At 39.0% G+C, this 25,660-nt stretch overlaps 1 protein-coding gene across 1 annotated transcript in view; it reads left to right on the top strand.

Moving 5' to 3' along the window:
• Positions 1 to 25,660, top strand: part of LOC126108776 (plasma membrane calcium-transporting ATPase 2-like) — a 532,870-nt gene that overhangs the window by 148,459 nt on the left and 358,751 nt on the right. Inside the window, exon 7 of the mRNA XM_049914127.1 lies at positions 12,581 to 12,739. Coding sequence (XP_049770084.1) covers positions 12,581 to 12,739 — 159 coding nt within the window. The remainder of the gene's footprint in view (positions 1 to 12,580; positions 12,740 to 25,660) is intronic.

The following is a 25,660-nucleotide window of genomic DNA, read 5'->3' as shown; positions in this document are numbered from 1 at the left end:
TGTAAGCCATCTGCTTTGTAGACTTACTGTATATCTCTAGTATTCTGTCAGTAAACTGAAGACTATTACCTGCTTTACCCACAACTGATACTGTGTGGTCATTCCATTTCATGCGCCTACTGAGTGTTACATCCAGGTATTTGTATGAGTTTACCAAATCCAGCTGTGACCCACTGATATTTTATTCATAGGATACTATTCTTTTTTTTTTCATTTTGTGAAGTGCACAGTTTTACATTTCTGAATATTTAAAGCAAGTTGCCAATTTTTGCGCCATTTTGAAATCTTATCAAGGTCTGACTGGATATTCATGCAGCTTCATTCAGAGTGTACTGGATAATCTGCAAAAAGTATGAATTAATGTTAATATTGTCTACAAGGTCATTAATACACAACATGAACACCAAGGGACCCAATACACTTCCCTGGGCCCACCTGAATTTACTTCTGCACCTGTAGATGACTCTCTGTCCAAGATAATTTGCTGCGTGACACCATTCAACAGTCACAAATTTCACATCATACACCAGACATTTGTCCTTTTGATAATAAGCATAGGTCTGGTACTGAGTAAAATGCTTTTTAGAAATTGAGAAATACCGCATGTACTTGGCTGCCTTGTTCCATAGGTGTCAGGATGTCATGTGTCAAAGGTGCGAGTTGGGTTTCTCATGATCTATGTTTTCAAAACCTATTCTAGTTGACATGGAGCACCCTCATTCTGTTTGAGATACCTCATTATGTTTAAGCTCAGACTATCTTATAAGGTTCTCAAACAAATTGATGTCAAGAGTATTGGGTGGTGGTTTTGTGGATCACTTCTGCTGCCCTTCTTGCAGACAGGTGTGACCTGCACTTTCATCCAACTACTAGGCACAGGTTTTTGCTTGACTGAACTATGATAGATATAGTTAATAGACGGGCAATTTAGACACAAATTAGGTACAGAATATAACAGGGATTTCATCAGGCTGTGGGACTGTTCAGGTTTAACAACTATAACTGTCTGTTAATCCTTTATAAGGGAACAGTCTCTCTAAGTCCATCTCTATACAGATCGTTACAAGACCTCACCTATTCAATATAAAATATTGAATCAAAACTCCTTTAGCCATCTAAAATTTCCAGCTGTTATTTCATGTATGCAACTAGTTTCAGCGCTACATTGTGCCATCTTCAGGCCCCTGAGGAACATGTAGGAAGATCCTATCACTGATCCAGGTAAAACAGGGACAAGCATTCAGTGACTGGTATCTGCAGATTTCTTCTTAACACAGTGATTCCTTTGATCATTACTTTATTTCAAAGCAGAGTTAAGAATTTATGCTTCTGCTTTGCTACACTCAGTTTGATTTCCTGTCTTGTCCTTGTGTGACTGTACACTAACTTTGGTGCCACTAACAGCTTTGATATAGAACCAGAATATTGTGAAAAGGGAAGTTGCTACTTACCATGTAGCAGATATGCTGAGTCACAGATAGGCACAATGAAAAGACTGTCACAAATACACACACATACACACTCTCACAAATGCAATTGTGTGTGTGTGTGTGTGTGTGTTTGTCATCTAATTCCAACAAAGGCATTACTGGCTGAAAGCTCTATCTGTGGCAGTCTTTTTGTTGTGCTTATCCGTGACTCAGCATCTCCACTGTATGGTGAGTAGTGACTTTCCTTTTCACAATATTGTCAGAATTTTCTTGGATTTTATAAAAGGTCTTTCAACAATATTCAGCTCTGGTAGTGACTGAACACTTTGCACATTGCTCTCTTGACTGCCAAACATGTTTAATTCAGCATCTCTCTGTCTATAGCCCTATGCTTTGCTTTATACCTATTGAATCCATTTTGCTAGTTCACTGAAACTTTAAAGGTGAATCTCAAAGAGACGCTAGTCTAGTATTCCTTTTGTAGCATACATCACCTGCATTCATATAATTGGTAGACATTGATTCTAACTCATTCTGAGGTTGTAGATGCTTATGAGCAGAATCCTAAGTTCATCTAACTCATAGCTTCTGGCAAAGCATGAAAACTTTGTTAGTTAACAGTCTCAACATTTCAACATCAGAAATGTCAGAGGGATGTAAACCATTCTTAACTTTATATTTGTTTTTCCCAAATGGATTACAGCAGGTACACTACTGGCCATTAAAATTGCTACACCACGAAGATGACATGCTACAGACACAAAATTTAACCAACAGGAAGAAGATGCTGTGATATGCAAATGATTAGCTTTTCAGAGCATTCACACAAGGTTGGTGCTGGTGGGGATACCTACAATGTGCTGACATGAGAAAAGTTTCCAACTGATTTCTCATACACAAACAGCAGTTGACCGGCGTTGCCTGGTGAAATGTTGTTGTGATGCCTCATGTAAGGAGGAGAGATGCGTACCATCACATTTCCGACTTTGACAAAGGTCAGATTGTAGCCTATTGTGATTGCAGTTTATCGTATCGCGACATCACTGCTCGCGTTGGTCGAGATCCAATGACTGTTAGCAGAATATGGAATCGGTGGATGCAGGCGGGTAATACGGAACACCATTCTCGATTCCAATGGCCTCGTATCACTATCAGTCGAGATGAGAGGCATCTTATACGCATGGGTGTAGTGGATCATGCAGCCACATCTCAATCCCTGAGTCAACAGATGGGGACGTTTGCAAAACAACAACCATCTGCATGAACAGTTCAACGAAGTTTGCAGCAGCATGGACTATCACCTCGGAGACTGTGGCTGCGGTTACCCTTGACGCTGCATCACAGACAGGAGTGCCTGCAATGGTGTACTCGACGACAAACCTGGGTGCACAAATGGCAAAACGTTATTTTTTTTTATGAATCCAGGTTCTGTTTACAGCATCATGATGGTCGCATCCGTGTTTGGCGACATCGCAGTGAACGCACTTTGGAAGCATGTATTTCTCATCGCCATACTGGCGTATCACCCGGCGGGATGGTATGTGGTGCTATTGGTTACACGTCTCGGTCACCTCTTGTTCGCATTGACGGCACTTTGAACAGTGGATGTTACATTTCAGATGTGTTACTACCCGTGGCTCTACCCTTGATTTGATCCCTGCAAAACCCTACATTTCAGCAGGATAATGCACGACCTCATGTTGCAGGTCCTGTACGGGCCTTTCTGGATACAGAAAGTGTTTGTCTGCTGCCCTGGCCAGCACATTCTCCAGATCTCTCACCAATTGAAAACGTCTGATCAATGGTGGGCGAGCAACTGGCTCATCACAATACGCCAGTCACTACTCTTGATGAACTGTGGTATCATGTTGAAGCTGCATGGGGAGCTGTACCTGTACACAACATCCAAGCTCTGTTTGACCCAATGCCCAGGCATATCTAGGCCGTTATTACGGCCAGAGGTGGTTGTTCTGGGTACTGATTTCTCAGGACCTATGCACCCAAAGTGTGTGAAAATGTAATCACATGTCAGTTCTAGAATAATATATTTGTCCATTGAATACCCGTTTAATATCTGCATTTCTTCTTGGTGTAGCAATTTTAATGGCCAGTAGTGTATTTTTCAGAAACTGAAATTCTGTCATCAGAGGTGCGTTACAGTATGAACAAATTTGGCTACCTTCTGTAAAGTCAAGCTCAAATCTAAGATTTAAAAGCACTTAAGAGCAAGCTAATAACAAGATCAACACCAGAGAGGAACTGTCAGTTCAAGGAAATATGTATAACTTTAACATATAAATAACTTGTCTAGGAAACTGCCATCTGTGTGCTATGGTCTAAGAATATTAAAGTCTACAACAACCAAAACAATAGTATTGCAGGCATATTGTGCACAGTTCCACTAACTGCTTTGATGTGGGATCATTTTCTGCAGAGACTCAGCTCACAGCATAAAGGTTTTTAGAATGCAAAAAAGAGCTCTAGGAATAATCTGTGGCCTGAAAAAGAACTACAGTATATCACAGGAGCATAATTAACATTGGAGTAATACTACACAATAAGATACCAGAGGAAATGAAAACCACTATGTATCCAAAATTTAAAAATGAACTGGAGGCATTTATAGTAAAGCACTGTTTGTATTCCATAAAAGTATTTCTGAATATATAACGTAAAACTTACTTAAAAATTAAATTGTAAGAATATGTACCTAATTTTAATTTGCTACCATGTGCTAAGATTACATATTACTTCAACTTCTCTTTGGCCTGTCCAATATCAATTGTACAATTTGTGCTGTATTATATTACTGGATCAATGAAAAAGATCAATTAATCAATCAGCAATTTTAACGCTGTTTAATGGTGTTTTCAATAACACCTTACCGAGCAATGTGGCGCTGTGTCTAGCACACTGGACTCGTATTCGGGAGGACGACGGTTCAATCCCGCGTCCGGCCATCCTGATATAGGTTTTCCATGATTTCCCTAAATCACTCCAGGCAAATGCCGGGATGGTTCTTTGAAAGGGCACGGCTGACTTCCTTCTCCGTCCTTCCCTAACCCGATGAGACCGATGACCTCGCTGTTTGGTCTCTTCCCCCAAACCAAACAACCAACCAATAACACCTTAAATAATGGTACAAAGAATTCAGTGATTAATTTACAAAACCTTCTGGGGGCCATTTGATCTACAAGTAGACATGGGTCTATAATTGAGGTATGTACCTTCTAAAGCTTTAAAAATACTCTTCCTAGGCACAGCAAGATTAAAACAATGTTCTAACACTGTATAACATTGTAACTGTATAACATTGCAACTGGTCGGCTGTTTTTAGTCTTATTACGTGGAACCGTTGCTGTTGCGCAGCTATGTTTAAAATACTTCACAAAATGTGCGACAGATGGCGCTGGACAGCAAAATGTCAGTGACTGTGCATGACAATCGTGTATAAAAGGAGCTGTAATGAGAGAGAGAATCAGATGCATCAGCAGTCACAGCATGTTGACGTTACCTGAAAAGGCACTTTTAGTGAAGCTGTATTATCAGAATGAGGAATGTGCTAGTTCAGCGTTACGATCCTGTATTTCATCATATTCAACAACGTTTTCTAGCATAATGTTATAAATAATATTGTATAAAATTTATTCAGGGATGAATCTACAAAAACTTTTGAGGTAATTTTATTTAAAGTAGGCATGGATTTCCATTTGGTTTAGTGCTGCTTATTGCTTGGAAGTTGATTTGCACATAATTACATTTGTATTTTCACTGACATAAAAGCAGTTTTCATTGATTTGACATACTGTTTACTCATTGTTACGTTTGAACATATACAGTTTGTATGAAAAGAAATAACTATGAGTGATATTTCTTGACAATAAGCAGTAATGGGTCAAAAATTAAACTGTATAGCTTCTGAAGCTTAAAAAACACTCTTTCTAGATATAACAAGGTGAAATAGATTAAAGATCATACAACTGAGATATGCTACTGCAAAATTTCCAAAATTTTGCACCCAAAATGTTTGCATCAAATTTGCAAATGCGTATACAGTATTACTCAAAAATAAGATGCCACTGCATATAAACCATGCACCTAAATTTCAAAGAATAAATGAAAAAGAAAAAATATTTTGTGGAAAAATAAGCTGCACACTGATTGCAAGGAGAAAATTACCGAAAATGCATTTGTATTTACATGTAAGGTGTAGGTATGTTCTGTAAACATTTGATACAACACATTGGCAACATACCGGGTGATCAAAAAGTCAGTATAAATTTGAAAACTTAATAAACCACAGAATAATGTAGATAGAGAGGTAAAAATTGACACACGTGCTTAGAATGACATGGGGTTTTATTAGGAAAAAAAACTAAGTTCACAAAATGTAATAAGACTAAAAACAGCCAACCAGTTGCAATGGATAAAGAAATCTTTACCTAGGTTTCAACAGATTTAAATCTGTCTTCTTCTGAAGACAGATTTAAATCTGTTGAAACCTAGGTAAAGATTTCTTTATCCATTGCAACTGGTCAGCTGTTTTTAGTCTTATTACGTGGAACCGTTGCTGTTGCGCAGCTATGTTTAAAATACTTCACAAAATGTGCGACAGATGGCGCTGGACAGCAAAATGTCAGTGACTGTGCATGACAATCGTGTATAAAAGGAGCTGTAATGAGAGAGAGAATCAGATGCATCAGCAGTCACAGCATGTTGACGTTACCTGAAAAGGCACTTTTAGTGAAGCTGTATTATCAGAATGAGGAATGTGCTAGTTCAGCGTTACGATCCTATCGCCATAGGAAGGGGATTCAAATGGGTAAAGGTCCATTGACAAATGCAGCTGTGGCGAGAATGATTTCAAAGTTCAAAGCCACAGGTTGTTTAGATGATAGACCCCGTAGTGGCCGACCAATCACAAGGCATAATGCTGCTGAGACAGTCCAGGAAGAAATGGAGACTGTATCGGGTTCGTCTATGCATGGGGAGGTCAGTGGTCGTACAGTCTCATATCGCACCAGCATTCCAGACACTACTGTTTGGTTGGCACTTAGGCGTACCCTCCAATGTTATCTGTACAAAATCCATCAGCATTATGAACTGTTACCTGGCAATTTAGTGAAGTGGAGGGCATCTGCGGTGTGGGCATTTTAAAAGATTGGTTGAGTAGCGTGTTGTGGACTGACGAAGCTTCTTTCACATTCCGACGGTCTGTCAATGCCCACAACTGCAGAATTTAAGCTACCAAAAATCCTAGAACTATTGTGGAAACTCCATTGCTCGATGAGAACATCATGGTATGGGTTGGATTTACTACATCTACCGTTATTGGGCCTTTTTTCTTCGAGGAAATGTGTGATTCCGGTTTTGTAACTGCTACCGTGACAGGTGAGAGGTACGCCGATATGTTACAGAATCGCATCATCCCCAGCCTGGCTGATAAACACCTGCTGGAATGTACGATATTTATTCAGGATGGCGATCCACCCCATACTGCTAGATGCGTGAAAGATCTCTTGTGCGTGTCGTTTGGTGATGATCGTGTGCTCAGCTGCCACTTTCATCATGCTTGGCCTCCCAGGTCCCCATACCTCAGTCTGTGCGATTATTGGCTTTGGGGTTACCTGAAGTCGCAAGTGTATCGTGATTGACCGACATCTCTAGGGATGCTGAAAGACAACATCCGACACCAATGCCTCACCATAACTCCGGACATGCTTTACAGTGCTGTTCACAACATTATTCCTTGACTACAGCTATTGTTGAGGAATAATGGTGGACATATTAAGCATTTTGTGTAAAGAACATCATCTTTGCTTTGTCTTACTTTGTTATGCTAATTATTGCTATTCTGTTCAGATGAAGTGCCATGTGTCAGACATTTTTTGAACTTTTTTTTTTTTTGTTCTAATGAAACCCTATGTCATTCCAAGCATGTGTGTCAATTTGTACCTCTCTATCTACATTATTCCGAGATTTATTCAGTTTTCAAATTTATACTGACTTTTTGATCACCCAGTATTTTGTCTTAATTATCTCTATCAGGACCGGTATTAACTTCATCACTAACACTCATATCATTTTGTTCATTCTCTTTCCACAATACATCATCCTTACTGGCATCCAGAACATTTGATATGTAGCATTTCTTCAATAATTTGATGATGGACTCTGATTATATTGAGGACTATGAAGGAAGAATCCACTTACACAAAAGGATGACTGGTGGCTTCTTAGTCCTACCAGACAGTGTAAGGACGTGGTCTTCTTCCAGGAGCCAATCTGAACACATTTTTTCAGAGGTTGTCATTGAATGGTTTGTTTATGACCACATCTAATTGTAATACCTGTAGTTTTCAATCAATTCCTCCACAACAAGATCTGTCTTTTGTGCTGCAAGTTTAACTTTCACTTCAGCAGTTAGATGTACCTTAAAAGCATCCCAAACTAGCACAGCTCTCTTATCAAGCAGTGCCACAGGTCTGCAATTACAAACAGTACACAACCAATCAAACATCAGTTGTGCTGTCATCCACCCTTTTCTTGTCAGTGAATCACTAAGCCCATAGGAAAGTTTTCTTTTGGCTTAGGTTTCCTGTTCAGAATGACATAAGGTGATAACTTTCCCCCTTCAGCTGTAATAGCTAACATCACAGTTATTCTATTTTTTTTTTTTTTTTTTCATTCTCAGTTCCTTTTAATGAGATACTTTTTGCCCCTTTCACATCTGCTGTCATAGTGCTTGGCATGTCAGAAAATACTGACATCTTTTCATTGTTTCCAGTCTGATGAAAAAGGTAGGAATGGCACTTTAGCAGCAGGATGACATAATGCTGGAAGCTGACCAGCTTTTTCTTCAAATCTGCTGGCATTCTCTATGCTAATGTAATACTTAGTTGGAGAGCAACACTATTTCTCCACATAAATCGACAACACCTAGCAATACACACACAAAATTCTAGTTGTCACATGTGTAAGACTTTTGCAATATCTGAGGCCTTTAGTTGAATAGTTTCTCATTTGATATATGTCTCATATTTTCTCTTATATTGCACATAGGAAAGAACCTTAGCTTCAAGTTCCAGATACATGGCACATTTCAGTCCCCTGAATTATTTTCTCCTTGAGACTGCCTTCTTCCATTTTTTTCTGAAGCAGCCCAATTCCTTGGCTTGATGATGCTTTTCACTCCAAATGGTCATTCATATCATCATAAACCAGGCTCCCTTACCAGTATCCATCTGAAACAGCATTATAAGCTATCAAAACAGTACTGGTAGACCTATAAAATGTTAGCATCAATATAACTCTGGTAAAAGTTTGCATTGTTGTGTAATGAAATGCCTTGTCACCAGTTTTAGCTATGGTTGCTATTTGTAGTGTTCCATGTGAGCTTAATTTTTCTACAGTAGTTGTTTGCAAAAAGACAATGTAGCAGATATAAGCTGCACTCTAACTTTTCAAGGATGTAATTTGTATAAAAAGTGTGACTTACTTTTAGCCAGTATGGTGTTTTGATAGAGGAGGACACAAGCTATCGTACAAATGCACAAGAAGTCAGCATGTCAGTGTGTTATTCACCAAGTCTCGGCGGAATCTGTCCATATAATTATGGTTTATGGTTGGTTAAAGATATGCTTTCCAAGTTTTACAATGAATTTTATGGCGTTTTTGAAAAAGTACAGCTATCACCAGGGGTACCGTACTTAAAAATTTAATCAGTAATATATTCCTGTTCATCACAAAAAGTTCTAGAATTATACAAAATCAGGGGCTTGTAAGTTAAGATTACCTCTCATAAAAAGGTATCCAAAGTTGGCACTTTGCCTTGCTTGGGAGTCCTACCTACCAAAGGCTGTCAAAGTGGAGTCAAAGGAGATATTGTGCTGAAACTTTGATTCAGAGTGTGCTGAAAAATAATGCCTACAACTTTTTATATGAAAACTTGAAAATTTTCAAATAAAACAATCTTTGTTAACATTCCACATCTTTTTTTCTCATGTCTGCATATTTATTTCTCAACATAGTCACCCTGGTGGTGAACACATTTCTCTCAAGAGGCTGGTTTGTTGATACCATCACTGTAGGATGTTTGACTTTGTTGATAGAGCCACAATCTCACCTCTGCTTGCACCACTTCATCACTATTAAAGTGAAGCCATCAAAGGTTTTCTTTAAGTTTTGTAAACAGATAAAAGTTGGATGGGACAACATCAGGATTATATGGAGGATGATTGATGACAGTGATCACAAAGTGTTTGATTGTTGCAGATGTCACAGTGCTTGTGTGTAGTCTGGCAGTATCATAATGAAGTAAAGGGTGCTTTATGTGTGGAAAAACTCTTTGAATCTCATACTCTATTACAGCACACTGTTTCTCACACTCTGACATAGTTACGTTACACAGCATCAGGTTACACGGTGCAACTCGGAGGCCTGTAGCGACAGACAGCTGCAAATAGTAGACATAAAGAATAAAGATTTAGAATGTTAATAACATTTGTGTTGTTTAAAAACCTTTAAGAGTTTTCACATAAAAAATATGGAGACATTACTTTTCAGCACACCCTCATATATACCCATCCAAGACATGGTGGAACTTTCCCACAAAGTTCCATTCAATTTGGTCAATTAGGAACCCATGGTCCACTTGACCTGGAATGACTCAAACATTGTAATTATCTGAAGCTAGTAACTGCATTTTGAAGAGAAAAATTATGTTGAATTCATCTCTTTTAGAACTATAATACTAGAAGAAGAAATTGCTGCTGTTCCATCTGGAAAAGGAAAAGTGTAATTAATACAGCTTCAAAAAGACACATATACTGTTTAGTGAGGACTCTCTGTTTAGTGAGGACTCTCATAGTTTGTCTGAGTGAAAATGGAATTACAATGTCTTAAATGGTTCTGGAAATATTAAGGGTGAACAGCTTAGTCTAATCACCCACTGTTATGGCCTTCAAAGTCACAATAAATAGTGAGCTCTTAGAAAGAATAATAAAAGAACTGGAATGATCCATACTACACTCTGTAGTTGTTTCTTGTGACATAGGAGTCAGAAATTTGAACTGTGGAAGCAGTCTAGTCTGTTCACAAATAAAATGTATTTCTCAAACCCTACAGATCCTAAAAGAATAGTACTACTATTCTGTTGCGTAGCCATTCTTGAAATTGCTTAATAATACTTACTACATAATCAAGTAAACATGAGACCTCTGGTTCATCAAAAGGGCTGTCTTTCAATTTTGTTTGAAATTTCACGAACATAACCAGGATCCATGGTTGATGATACAAACGCACACTTGTGTGGTGGTGCTCAACCCAGGGGTATGCCAGTTCGAATTCTGATGGTGGAAAAAAATTTCACTGCCAGTATTTGGCTGGCATAAAGTTCCTGATCACCAGACGTTGTGCCAGTGCCCTGGTTTAAATGCCAATCTTCTCCGCTGTGTCTCATAAAGTGAGGGTATGCGACACTGTTGATGATGATCCGTCTTACTGGTTTCAGTCGATTACAGTCATCTTCAGAGCAATCTCTCAAATACAAATAGTGTTACAACTTGGAGGTATACAGAAACAATGTAAGTTAAGAAGTAAGACCAATAAAATAAAACAAAATTAATGAAAAGATGTATACCTTAAGGTGGTAAGCGGAGGCAGCAGGTGGAGCACGAACTGTATGTGTAGAGACGCGCCAGCCAGGGTGGCCGAGTGGTTCTAGGTGCTACAGTCTGGAACCACATGACCACTATGGTCACAGGTTTGATTCCTACCTTGGGCATGGATGTGTGTGATGTCCTTAGGTTGGTTAGGTTTAAGTAGTTCTAAGTTCTAGGGGACTGACGACCTCAGATGCTAAGTCCCATAGTGCTCAGAGCCATTTGAACCATTTTTTTGTAGAGACGCAGTTGGGTGCTGAAAGCATGAATAAATAAAATGACATTAAAAACCATTTACTAAAAATATAATATTGTTTTTAATCTCATTATATGCTTGGGCTACATGATCCATATAGTGTACATGCTGCCTTAAATTATATTTATTTTCTTTAGTGGTCATTCTGGCCATTGTATATATTTTCAGTGGTCAAGTTCTAGGCCAATTACTTTTCAATCTGCATACTTTGTATTGTTTACTGACATTCTCATCTCCATTATGCCCAGTGGTGTCTTCTTGTTACCATTAGTATACATGACATCTGGATTACCACAGATGCGTGCTGGATGTGTGACTCTTTTGTTCATCGATTCCTGGTGGCTCATTGAATGTATACACCTCTATGGCAACTGATTGTGTCTGTTTTTCAACACATAAGTGCTTCACTGAAATGTCATCTCTATAGTGACTGACAGTGTCTGCCTGTTGCCATTTTGCCATTACATCTTTGTTTCACCTGTGCTTCCCCAGGGACATACTATGTCAATGCCCATTATGCCATCTCTGTGACAACCAGTGGCATCAATTTTAATCATCTTTACTGTGACAGTGTTCCTACAGTTTGTTTTGTACTTTAATATTCTGGCCACTGAGGGCAGCTTTTGTTCCCATAGCTGGTTATTATTGGATTCTGTACCTACTTTTTATCATCAGTTTACGGATTAACAACTGCTCATAGTAGTTAATGCTGATGTAATTAAATGTATTATTTCTATGTTTTGATACTCAGATTTATACTTCTAATATTTTTGATACATTTTTATCTTACACTTCTTCTCACTGGTTTCTAATGATTTCATGCAGCATGCGTTGGGCAGCGTTCCTCCTATGTAACCATTGTGTGTTCACACTATTCTGCTGTCAACATTTGTGTCTTTGCACATATGTTTTGCACTCTGCCCACTATGTCTGCTTACCATCCTAGGATATAAATCGTTTCATTAATTTTCTTTGATTTTAATGGTCTTAATTTTTAATTTAAATTATTTCTGTGTATGTCTAAGTTGTAATGTTACAGGTTTTTCAGAGAATGGTGTGAAGGTGATCATAATTGATTGAAACCATTTACCATTTTAATAAGTATTTTTTTTGTGATCAAGACTGTTTTAAAAATAATATTATACATATCACTGTTTTCTAAAATTGTTAGTCAGTAATTATGTTTCTTATAAAACGTGATCAAAATTGTTATTTTGTTTCTCTGTATGCAGAATCTGGTAAAGATGTTCCATCAGCATCAGTTTCAACAATGGGCAGGTTCCGAGGTTACACAGGCTCTCAAGAAGAAGGACGTCCATTGACGTCGAAGAAACAGAAGTCTGTACTGCAGGCCAAACTGACAAGACTTGCTGTACAGATAGGATATGCAGGTGAGGCTTTGTGCTAAATCTGCTCTCTTAATGGCAAGCAAATGAACCTAGATCTGCAGAAAATTGTCTGAGCCTATAAATTCACCTACTGTGGCTGCAAAGTTTCTTAACATTTCAATCAGAGAATTAGAATTCAGGATACAGTGAAGCCACATTCTGGAACTGTCAGATAGTGATACCGAGTAGTTCTCAAATCAGAGGGGAGGGGGGGGGGGGGGGGGGGTAACCTATAAGCTAGGTCCTCCCACAGAAGATTATGTGATCTTCCAATGTGGATCTACCACGTAAAAGGGATATTCCTCATAAACTGCATATCTGTGAATACATATGGGCTTAGATTTGGGGGCAGCAGGGAAAGGTAACTAAACGATGAAATTTACAACAGAATAGGAACCAAAATAAGTGGTCTCTATTAAAACTATATATTGTGAAATCAGGATGTATTGCTCAGTAGTAGTAGCAGTAGTAGTTGTAGTAGTAGCAGCTTTATTCATCAGTAGATCTCTTTTTACAAGGATATAGGACATAGTATTTACAAGTTTAGATCAATTTAAAATAAGCTAATTCACATACACATATATTTACAGACTTCTAATTAGAGACGATCATTGGCTTTACTTCTGGTATACAATACTTTTTTTTACAAGTAACTTATTAAATAATGTAATGCCACATTGCTCACTCATATCTCACTATCAGTCACTGCACATACTATTCACACATTGTTTCATAACACTTCACTCACTACACACACACACACACACACACACACACACACACACACACACACACACTGGTGATCTCTGGACCATTTTCTGTACCACAACTTCCCATTTGCTATCCTGAAAAACTGAGTCAGCATCCCTCCATAATGAGTGAGATGTCGAGCTCAGAAAGAGGAACAGGTGTTAGTATTGTGTTATGCATAGCTTGGAGGTAAGTATTTCTAGAAAGGAAAAAAAACTTAGTGAATGTGTTATGTGGAATGTTGGATGTTTTATAATCATAAATATAATAATAATAATAATTATTATTATTATTATTACCATTATTATTTATTTGTATAATTTTTTTTTATCAAACCCCTACTCTGTTTTATCTAAGTAATCCTTCAATGTATAAAATGTATTGCATAACAGGTACGTTTCAGCTGCCTTTTCGATTTCTTTAATGTCTTTTGGTAATTTATTGTACAGTTTTATTCCTTGGTAGAAAATGTTGTTTTGAGTTTTATGTTTCTTTTTTGTGGTAAATGTAAGCTGAGTCTATCTCTTGTTGCATGGTCATGGACAGAGCTGTTCGTGCAGTAATTACCAGTGCTATTTTTTATGTGTACAACTGACTGGTAAATGTATTCACACAGAGCAGTTAAAATCCCCAATGTTTTGAACAGATATTTACAATGAGCTTGACTAGTATTTTTGGTTATTATTCTTATAGCTCTTTTCTGGAGTTTGAAAAATTGTGTTCATATTTTGTGCATTTGTTCCCCAAAAAAGAATGCCATTGCTAAGAATTGAGTGTACATATGAACAATATGTAATCAAAAGACACTGCATGTTACACACTGATGATAGGAGTCTAAGGGCATAACCTGCTGATGTCATTCTGTTTGCAAGTACCTTTGTGTGTTCACACCAATTCAATTGAGAATAAATATTCATTCCTAGAAATTTTGCATTTGTTACACAGTCTATAGAGGTGCCATCTACATGACCATTGATAAACTTCCTTGAGAGTTATATTTGCTTTCTCGGCAAGGAGCTCTCTTGTTTTCTCACTGACCATAATACTGCTGTCATCAGCGAAGATAATTTTTTCACCATGAGTAACACTACTTGGAAAGTCATTGATGTTTATCAGGAACAGTATTTGTCCTAATATGCTACCTTGTGGAACCCCTATATTAATGTATTTTGATTCTGATAAGTGTTTTAATAAATGTTTAGATCTATTTGAAGTATGCGTTATCTCTACTCTTTGTACCCTATCTGTTAGGTACGCTCGAAACCAGTTATTAGCTACCCCTCTTATTCCTAATGCTCCTAATTTATTTAATAGAATCTTGTGGTTGACTGTATCAAATGTCTTAGAAAGATCCAAAAATATGACTGTGGCACACTCATCTTTATCAAGAGCATCAAGTACAACTTTTGTGAATTTTACTATGGCTGACTCCGTATTTTTGCCTCTTCGGAAATCAAACTGTGATTTGTTTAAAAGCTAGTATTTATTCAGGTAATTCATTAACCTGTCTTTTTATAATTGCTTCTATTAGTTTCGAGAATGCTGACAGCAGGGAATTGGGCTGGTAATTTTCTGTCTTCTGCTTTACCTTTCTTAAGCAAAGGTACAACTCTTGCCTGTTTTAACTGCTCTGGAAATGTCCCTGATGTGAAGGATTCATTTATTATATTTGTTAAGGTGCCTTGTATAATCCCTGTGCATTGTTTCAGTACACACATTAGTACTTCATCTAAGACTACTGACTTTTTATTTTTTAGTTTTGGAACAGTTTTATTGACTTCATTCTCTGTGGTTGGAAGTAACATCATTGTATTTTGTGCAACATTATTTACTGGTGTTATGTTTGTTTAGGAGAATTTTTGCTGTAACTTCTCTGAAAATCTTGAAAAATGCTCGTTTACGTAGCTTGCTAAGTGTTGTGGATCATTTATTACCTTATGCCCCTCCCTTAGCAGTATGTTATTCTGTGTTTGTTTGCCTCTCCCCATTTCCTTTTTTTATAACATCGCAGACTGCTTTGCTTTTATTCTCTTCGTTACCTATTATTTTGTCATCAAATGATGTTTTTGCAGCAATGAGCACCTTCCTATAGATCTTTTTGTATCTATGATAGAAATTTAAGAATTCTGGATCATTGCAAATCTTTTTCATTGAACTGAAGTGTTTAACTGTTTGGGAGGACTTCTTAGTACCTGCTGCTATCCATCTGTTTTTGTGAAATGTTGATACAGACATGCATACTTTTGGAAATGCCTTTTCAAAGTTCAATTTAAATAATGTGGAGAATTTAGAGAATTTCATATTTACATTGGTTGCCTTATACACTTCATCCCAGCTTTGTTTTTCTAGCTCTTTTGAAAAATCTTTTATTTTGATTTCTGATAGATGTCGTTTGTAGGCTTGTAGTTTAGGGAATGATTTGATGCCTGATTTTACTGTTGTTATTTGGCAGAGATGGTCTGATAGTCTGAGATCTTTTACAGCTACATCATATTTTTCCCTGTCCGTATTTCAGTACCATATTTTACCACCCTCTGTACAGCAGCATGTTTGGTTTCCCATGGTCTGCGTAGTCTTTTTTCAGCTGCTCTCCAGTGGTCATCCAGTGTGTGAGGACAGTCCCTTCTGTGGTACACTGTGAGTTCAAATAGTCCCAAGCATGCTCAGTTGGGTTCATGTCAGATAATTGTAGCACATGAAATACTTCAATGTTTCTTTCATGGTGGATTAAAACTGTGGCAGACTGACAAGGAGAGGTCCCAATAGGGGGATTGACTTTTTGATGCAGTCTGGACAGTGATGTAGGGTAAGGTGCAAGGAATCATGCCTTGCAGCCATTCATCCTTGCAAGCCCTCATTTGTGAGGAACCAACAAAAACATTTTGGAATTTTGTGTGATACTTCAAATATAGTGTTAATTTAGAGAGTGGTCACATAGCACAGTGATGAAGGTACTGACCTCACATGCAAAATGATGTGGGTTCTGATATTGTCAGGATAATTGAAACTTTTCTTCTATTTTTAAATCTTTATTGAAATGACTGATCACTATTTTTGTTAGTTAATTTACATGTAATATATTTATTTGTATTTCTTTGTCACGTCATTTTAATCAGTGTATTAACTTCTTCAGTTCCTCTTATTGTTTCTTCCTATCATTCTTTACCACTTGGAATCTTTGTGCATTTGAATTTAATTATTTTTATTTATCTACCATAATGTCAAAACCATTGAAAATGCTGATCTGTCAGAAAAAAAAAAAAAAGATGAAATAATATATTTGTTTTGATGGTGCAATGGTGTCGAGAATGTGTGTTTTGTTACAAAATGTACATCTTTTTTGATGATAACTGTCATACAGACATTTAGTGACAAAATAATGTGTATGATGATTTAAATGAAATCAGGGATCATAAGTAAAATGAAATTCAAGCAAAAGGAGAAATTGGAATAATGAATTGAATAACATGGACAAAAATATGGTGTGATAAAATGGAAGTTAATACATAACCGTAATCAGAAACACGTGCCAATGATTCCAAGTACGAAAGACTTATAGCAAGAATAATTAGAGTAAATTATGTATTTCATATGATGATTAATATGATATGATGAAGGAATATAAAACAATTACATTCAAACCAATTAATTAAATAAAATAATTATACAAATAATTCCAATAAGAATTTAAAAATAAAACATTTCTTATGTACGTGGTCACATTCAAACCCACATTCTCTTGCATATAAAGTCATTACATTAACCATTAAGCTATGCAACAAGCCTGTAAACTAATGCTGTATTTAAAGCTATAAAGAGTATTATGGGAAATTCTGATTTTTTTTTTTTTCAATTACTCACAAACCGAGGGCCCATGTGGGTGAATGACCGCAGGGTATAGCTCCTTGGACCGTAAGCTATGTCACTATATAGATTGTTTCAGAAGTGTGTCCCACCACTGGGGATCTCTCCTTGCGAGACTCAAACCTGGAACCTTACCTTTTGCCAGCAATCCTCTTAACATCCTAGGTATCTAGGCATAGCTCCTCACTATCTGCCCTCACATCTTTACTTCTGCCAGTACCTATCTCCTACCTCCCACTCTTCACAGAAGTTCTCATGTGTGCCCAACAGGACTAGCACTCCTGCAACAAAGGATATTGTGGAGAAGTGACATTTGGGGGATTATTTCCAGAATGAATTTTTCATTCTGCAGTGAAGTGTGTGCTATAGCAAAACATCTTGGCACAGCTGTAAGTTGTGGCTGAGGTATTTCTTGGTAGTGTACTAGGTGTGCTAGTCTGGCAATGTCTGTAGGAGAATGTCCACAGCTCGTGGTCTTGCGGTAGCAATCTAGTTTCCCGCACACGGGATCCTGGGTTTGATTCCCGGCGGGGTCAGGGATTTTCTCTGCCTCGTGATGACTGGGTGTTGTGTGTCCTTCATCATCATTTCATCATCATTGGCTCACAAGTCGCCAAAGTGGCGTCAACTAAAAAAACAGAACTTCCAATACGGCGGCCGAACTTCTCCGCATGGGGTCTCCCGGCCAACAATGCCATAAGATCATTACATTTCATTTGTAGGAGAATCATGAAATTTGGAAAGTAGGAAAGAGGCACTGGTAGAAGTAGAGCTATGAGGGTGGGTCATAGTCTTGCTGGGATATTTGCATTGGTAAGAGAATTGCTGGTGAAAAGTAAGATTCTGGGTTTGTGTTATGGTCTGGCACACACTTCTAATATGTCAGGAGTTTCAAATCAGTGGACGCTCTGCAGCAGAGTAAAAGTTTTATTCTGGAGACTTTAATGTACACACATTATCTGATGAAAAGTAATATGGAATTGATTGTCTGAGATGGATTTGCTTATAGAAAATAAGTTGGGGAATACTGTGTTGTCAGTAAAGAGGTAGTAACAGCAGAACGGACCAGTCAGGAAAGCACAATGACTTGGAATGCAGACTACTCATCAGATGTCACCTGAGTAACAAATCCATCAGGGACATTACAGCCATTCTAAAGCTACCCAAATCGACTGCTCATGGAGTTATTGTGAAATCGACATGCGAAGGAACAAACGCAACTTATTCGAGAATGGGCATATCTCACCTTCTGACAGACAGTGTCTGTCGAACATGTAGAGGGTGGTTTTTAAAAATTACACAAAATTAGTGGAAGGAATGACTTGCGAGTTCCAGATTGCTACCAGCAGTCCAGCTAGCCCACTGACTGTGGGGAGAATGGGGAGCAATGGTCAAGCAGATCCACATGAGCCACACATTTCTGTAGTCAGTGCAAAGCAGTGCTTTAGGTCTACATCTACATCTACATCTACATCTACATTTATACTCCGCAAGCCACCCAATGGTGTGTGGCGGAGGGCACTTTACGTGCCACTGTCATTACCTCCCTTTCCTGTTCCAGTCGCGTATGGTTCGCGGGAAGAACGACTGCCTGAAAGCCTCTGTGCGCGCTCTAATCTCTCTAATTTTACATTTGTGATCTCCTCGGGAGGTATAAGTAGGGGGAAGCAATATATTCGATACCTCATCCAGAAACGCACCCTCTCGAAACCTGGCGAGCAAGCTACACCACGATGCAGAGCGCCTCTCTTGCAGAGTCTGCCACTTGAGTTTGTTAAACATCTCCGTAACGCTATCACGGTTACCAAATAACCCTGTGACGAAACGCGCCGCTCTTCTTTGGATCTTCTCTATCTCCTCCGTCAACCCGATCTGGTACTGATCCCACACTGATGAGCAATACTCAAGTGTAGGTCGAACGAGTGTTTTGTAAGCCACCTCCTTTGTTGATGGACTACATTTTCTAAGGACTCTCCCAATGAATCTCAACCTGGTACCCGCCTTACCAACAATTAATTTTATATGATCATTCCACTTCAAATCGTTCCGCACGCATACTCCCAGATATTTTACAGAAGTAACTGCTACCAGTGTTTGTTCCGCTATCATATAATCATACAATAAAGGATCCTTCTTTCTATGTATTCGCAATACATTACATTTGTCTATGTTAAGGGTCAGTTGCCACTCCCTGCACCAAGTGCCTATCCGCTGCAGATCTTCCTGCATTTCGCTACAATTTTCTAATGCTGCAACTTCTCTGTATACTACAGCATCATCCGCGAAAAGCCGCATGGAACTTCCGACACTATCTACTACGTCATTTATATATATTGTGAAAAGCAATGGTCCCATAACACTCCCCTGTGGCACGCCAGAGGTTACTTTAACGTCTGTAGATGTCTCTCCGTTGAGAACAACATGCTGTGTTCTGTTTGCTAAAAACTCTTCAATCCAGCCACACAGCTGGTCTGATATTCCGTAGGCTCTTACTTTGTTTATCAGGCGACAGTGCGGAACTGTATCGAACGCCTTCCGGAAGTCAAGAAAAATAGCATCTACCTGGGAGCCTGTATCTAATATTTTCTGGGTCTCATGAACAAATAAAGCGAGTTGGGTTTCACACGATCGCTGTTTCCGGAATCCATGTTGATTCCTACATAGTAGATTCTGAGTTTCCAAAAACGACATGATACTCTAGCAAAAGACATGTTCTAAAATTCTACAACAGATCGACGTCAGAGATATAGGTCTATAGTTTTGCGCATCTGCTCGACGACCCTTCTTGAAGACTGGGACTACCTGTGCTCTTTTCCAATCATTTGGAACCTTCTGTTCCTCTAGAGACTTGCGGTACACGGCTGTTAGAAGGGGGGCAAGTTCTTTCGCGTACTCTGTGTAGAATCGAATTGGTATCCCGTCAGGTCCAGTGGACTTTCCTCTGTTGAGTGATTCCAGTTGCTTTTCTATTCCTTGGACACTTATTTCGATGTCAGCCATTTTTTCGTTGGTGCGAGGATTTAGAGAAGGAACTGCAGTGCGGTCTTCCTCTGTGAAACAGCTTTGGAAAAAGGTGTTTAGTATTTCAGCTTTACGCTTGTCATCCTCTGTTTCAATGCCATCATCATCCCGGAGTGTCTGGACATGATGTTTCGAGCCACTTACTGATTTAACGTAAGACCAGAACTTCCTAGGATTTTCTGTCAAGTCGGTACCTAGTATTTTACTTTCGAATTCACTGAACGCTTCACGCATAGCCCTCCTTACGCTAACTTTGACATCGTTTAGCTTCTGTTTGTCTGAGAGGTTTTGGCTGCATTTAAACTTGGAGTGAAGCTCTCTTTGCTTTCGCAGTAGTTTCCTAACTTTGTTGTTGTACCACGGTGGGTTTTTCCCGTCCCTCACAGTTTTACTCGGCACGTACCTGTCTAAAACGCATTTTACGATTGCCTTGAACTTTTTCCATAAACACTCAACATTGTCAGTGTCGGAACAGAAATTTTCGTTTTGATCTGTTAGGTAGTCTGAAATCTGCCTTCTATTACTCTTGCTAAACAGATAAACCTTCCTCCCTTTTTTTATATTCCTATTAACTTCCATATTCAGGGATGCTGCAACGGCCTTATGATCACTGATTCCCTGTTCTGCACTTACAGAGTCGAAAAGTTCGGGTCTGTTTGTTATCAGTAGGTCCAAGATGTTATCTCCACGAGTCGGTTCTCTGTTTAATTGCTCGAGGTAATTTTCGGATAGTGCACTCAGTATAATGTCACTCGATGCTCTGTCCCTACCACCCGTCCTAAACATCTGAGTGTCCCAGTCTATATCTGGTAAATTGAAATCTCCACCTAAGACCATAACATGCTGAGAAAATTTATGTGAAATGTATTCCAAATTTTCTCTCAGTTGTTCTGCCACTAATGCTGCTGAGTCGGGGGGTCGGTGAAAGGAGCCAATTATTAACCTAGCTGGGTTGTTGAGTGTAACCTCCACCCATAATAATTCACAGGAACTATCCACTTCTACTTCACTACAGGATAAACTACTACTAACAGCGACGAACACTCCACCACCGGTTGCATGCAATCTATCCTTTCTAAACACCGTCTGTGCCTTTGTAAAAATTTCGGCAGAATTTATCTCTGGCTTCAGCCAGCTTTCTGTACCTATAACGATTTCAGCTTCGGTGCTTTCTATCAGCACTTGAAGTTCCGGTACTTTACCAACGCAGCTTCGACAGTTTACAAGTACAATACCGATTGCTGCTTGGTCCCCGCATGTCCTGACTTTGCCCCGCACCCGTTGAGGCTGTTGCCCTTTCTGCACTTGCCCGAGGCCATCTAACCTAAAAAACCGCCCAGCCCACGCCACACAACCCCTGCTACCCGTGTAGCCGCTTGTTGCATGTAGTGGACTCCTGACCTATCCAGCGGAACCCGAAACCCCACCACCCTATGGCGCAAGTCGAGGAATCTGCAGCCCACATGGTCGCAGAACCGTCTCAGCCTCTGATTCAGACCCTCCACTCGGCTCTGTACCGAAGGTCCACAGTCAGTCCTATCGACGATGCTGCAGATGGTGAGCTCTGCTTTCATCCCGCTAGTGAGACTGGCAGTCTTCACCAAATCAGATAGCCGCCGGAAGCCAGAGAGGATTTCCTCCGATCCATAGCAACACACATCATTGGTGCCAACATGAGCGACCACCTGCAGATGGGTGCACCCTGTACCCTTCATGGCATCTGGTAGGACGCTTTCCACATCTGGAATGACTCCCCGCGGTATGCACACGGAGTGCACTTTGGTTTTCTTCCCCTCCCTTGCTAGGTAGTGTAAGAAGCGATGCCACTGGATGGTGGATGACTGGAGACAAATTATTTGAAGTGAGGAATGATGCTATGCCCTCTGGCAATCCAGTGGAAGGGTTTGGGTTCGGCAAGTGCTGAGAGATCATGTCCTGTCGCCAACTGTAGTGCCAACAATGAGGTACAGAGGAAGTTGTGTTACAGTATTGCAATGTTTTCTGTGGCTAGGGCATGATTCCCTTATTGTTCTTAAGAAAATGATAAATGCTGAGGGGTATGAACACATTTTACAGCATCATGTACTGTGTTCAGTAGAGGGACAGTTTGAAGGTGGTGATTGTATCGGCTAGACAGTGCACCCTGTCGTAGAGCAGCATCTGTGAGGAAATGGTTTGTGGTCTGACCTGTCCAGAGCCCCAGCTTGAACCCAATAGAACACCTTTGGGAGAAGGTAGAATGTTCACTCCACTCCAGACTCAAGTACCCAACATTATTACATTCTCCAGTTTCCGTTCTTGAGAAACAGTGGGCTCCCGTTTGTCCACAGACATTTACACACCTCATTGAAAGTGTCCCCAGCTGAGTTGAAGCCATCATAAAGGTAGGACATATCCCATATTAATACACACTTATAGGTGTCCAGAGGTGTCAAGATACTTTTAATGAGACAGAGTAGTTCTGTAACAAAGTACATGACTGTGAGTGTATCAGACTAACCACAGGAGGTTACCAGCAGTGGCTTCTCAAAGCAGATGCATTACGCTCTGTAGAATGGAGAGAGAAAAAGTGTTAAATGACACATAAAATAAATATCAAAATGAACGGGAAAGTGAATTGATAACCATTGTCTTTAAGATTTATCTATTGCCAGGCTGTCAGGATACCACACAATGGAGATCCTGTACAAATGATTTTAAAGTACAGTAATAAACCCACAACACCAAAAATACTGAAGAATAAAAATAAAGTCACTCTTGTCCATCTACAATAAGAAAACAGCATAAATTTTGTAATAATAGTAATACAGATATGTGCATTGTTAATTTGTGCATGCACAAATCTTCTGGTACTGGCTCATAAAAGGTTTTTAAAAATTTTTCTTATTTAAATTTGAAAATTATATATCTTCATAAATTTAAAAATTAGTGTCTGCATAGATCCAGTCAAATCAATGTTGTAAGAATTCTTATCATCATAATAATGCACAAGTGATGTGGCTGTATAAAAATTGTGGTTATTAATACTTGAAGAACCAATCTTTCTACTATATATGTTACCTCATATAGCCATGACACCATACTTGAAGACCAACATTTCTTTTACATTTTTACATAGGCTCTCAGTTTCCCATTAGCATTTTGTCCCTCACATTTGGTTGTGGGAGAGGACTGGATCCCACATACAGTAGGGAAACGGTTCTAAATTGCGGTAATGACTTCCTTTATGCAAACACAGCACACCAAGTCTAAACTTTACTACATGGTCTTCTAATATATTCACCACTCCTACACATCTTACTGGCCACAAACTAATGTTGCTGACTTAACTGTAAATTCTCTTATTACAAAATTTGTTTATGAAACATGGTTTTGATAATGAGTAGTGTATTAGCAAACTTTCCTACTCATATAGTTGAAAGTCATACAATTTTCTCACAAACCCATATAGGTTGCTCTGGGTGCCTATTCAAAGTGAGCAGAATTTATAAAAGGAGTTTTTGCCACACTGGTGCTATAAGAATGAAAGAACTTTAATTTTAAGACTGTGATACAAGGGCCATTCTATTGTGTCATGCCTCATAGAGAAAAATTTTTACAAGATCAGTGTGATGTCTTTGTGCATTGTCTTGTAGAAAGATGAATTCATAGCCAAAATGTTGACTTTATAGCTGGAAAACACATTGGAAAATCATGCTGCAGTACAGCCCTCAAATTACACTCAGCAGTGGTGAGAGGTATCACTCTTCTAGAGTATACCTTCAGTGCAGTCAGATGTAGGGATGTCAAAATTAAGATTGCAATGGGAATTTCACTGTTATGCACAGAGGAGAGAATGGATAGATGGAAAGAGTACATTTGAAGGCCTCTATGAGAGGAAGGACTTGTCTGCTGGCATGACTGAGGCAGAAATGGTAGTCGATTTGTAAGAGTTAGGAGCTCCAGTATTAGAGTCAGAGTGTAATAGAGCTTTTGAAGACCTGTGATCAAATGAGGCATCCTTCAGAGTTTCTCAAGTCAGTATAAGGAGTGTCAGCCAAGTGACTGTTCCAATTGGTGTGACGTGCGAGCCTGGAGACATATCATCAGATTTTTGAAAAATATCATCCATGCTATCCTAAAGGTAACAAGGCAAAGTAAGCAGCTTGAACTCAATAGGGAATATTTGCTGATTGCATTGCTAGTCTCAGTGAAATCAAGAAAGAATTACAGTACGAGTTCAGTGAAATCACCAGTCCACTGAGCATGGAATATCTCAAGAGAATTAATCAAAGAAAGACAAAAATATGACTGACCTACCTCCTTGCTAAACATATGAGATTGCATTCTGGAGATGTGCATTGCTTCCTGGCTACCTGCACAATCATATACAGTTATTGTCAGGCATTTTACAAATCCTGCACTCATCATTGAAGAGAAACTGGCATCATTGATCCAGTTTCCATTCCAGGTATTCCCATGCCCACTTCCTTCATGTACCATGGTGACTGAGTTAGGCTTATTTGTACTGTTGTTCAAAAGGTATGCCTAAAGGCAAGTGAATTGTGTGGATACTGTCTTGTACTGTCTGGGTCAAAACATCCTCCCAGTGCCTCCAACAAGGCAGCACACAATAGAGATTGGAACAAGTATGAGTTGAGGGCTACATACATTAAAAATCAAGTGCAACTTTTATGTCAGTGCTATACTGGCTTCCTTCCTCCCCACAGCCCATGAGTGTGACAAGTCTGAGAACAGTGGTGCTGCAGCTGCTTCCAACTTGTTGACATGTTCTCTTTTCCTGAAGTGAGCAGGAGTGTAAGGCTAGTCATGGCGTAGTGCAGAAGTTGAATGTGTGATATAGCTGTTGTAAAGTAGCACTCAAAAGACAAAAATGACCATTTTTTTGGGATCAAATGGACCTCTTTTTTTGTGAGACTGCAGACTAACAAAGCTTGTTTTTAGTGAGACTGTGCAAGATGAAGATTAAGTGATGTAATGTAAACTATTGCAAATGTGCTCTGTAAGAGGAAGAATGGTGTCTGGGAAAAGTACATTGCTATAGTTTACACTTCAGACGAATAACATAAAGTTTGCACAGTGGTTGTATTCCTGTTTATTCCACTTCTGCAGTGAGGAAAGGATTGTGCTCTGTCAAACAGAAATGGGCAGATAGCAACATCACTGTTATATCCCTGTGACTAAAAAGGTCATTATTTGTGTGTTATTTTGGCCATAGCAACTTGTGTTTATGACTTAATAGCTCTCTCTCTCTCTCTCTCTCTCTCTCTCTCTCTCTCTCTCTCTCTC

This window comes from Schistocerca cancellata, chromosome 11 (genome assembly GCF_023864275.1).
Source record: "Schistocerca cancellata isolate TAMUIC-IGC-003103 chromosome 11, iqSchCanc2.1, whole genome shotgun sequence".
Classification (NCBI taxonomy): domain Eukaryota; kingdom Metazoa; phylum Arthropoda; class Insecta; order Orthoptera; family Acrididae; genus Schistocerca; species Schistocerca cancellata.
This window is presented reverse-complemented; position numbering and strand designations above follow the sequence as displayed.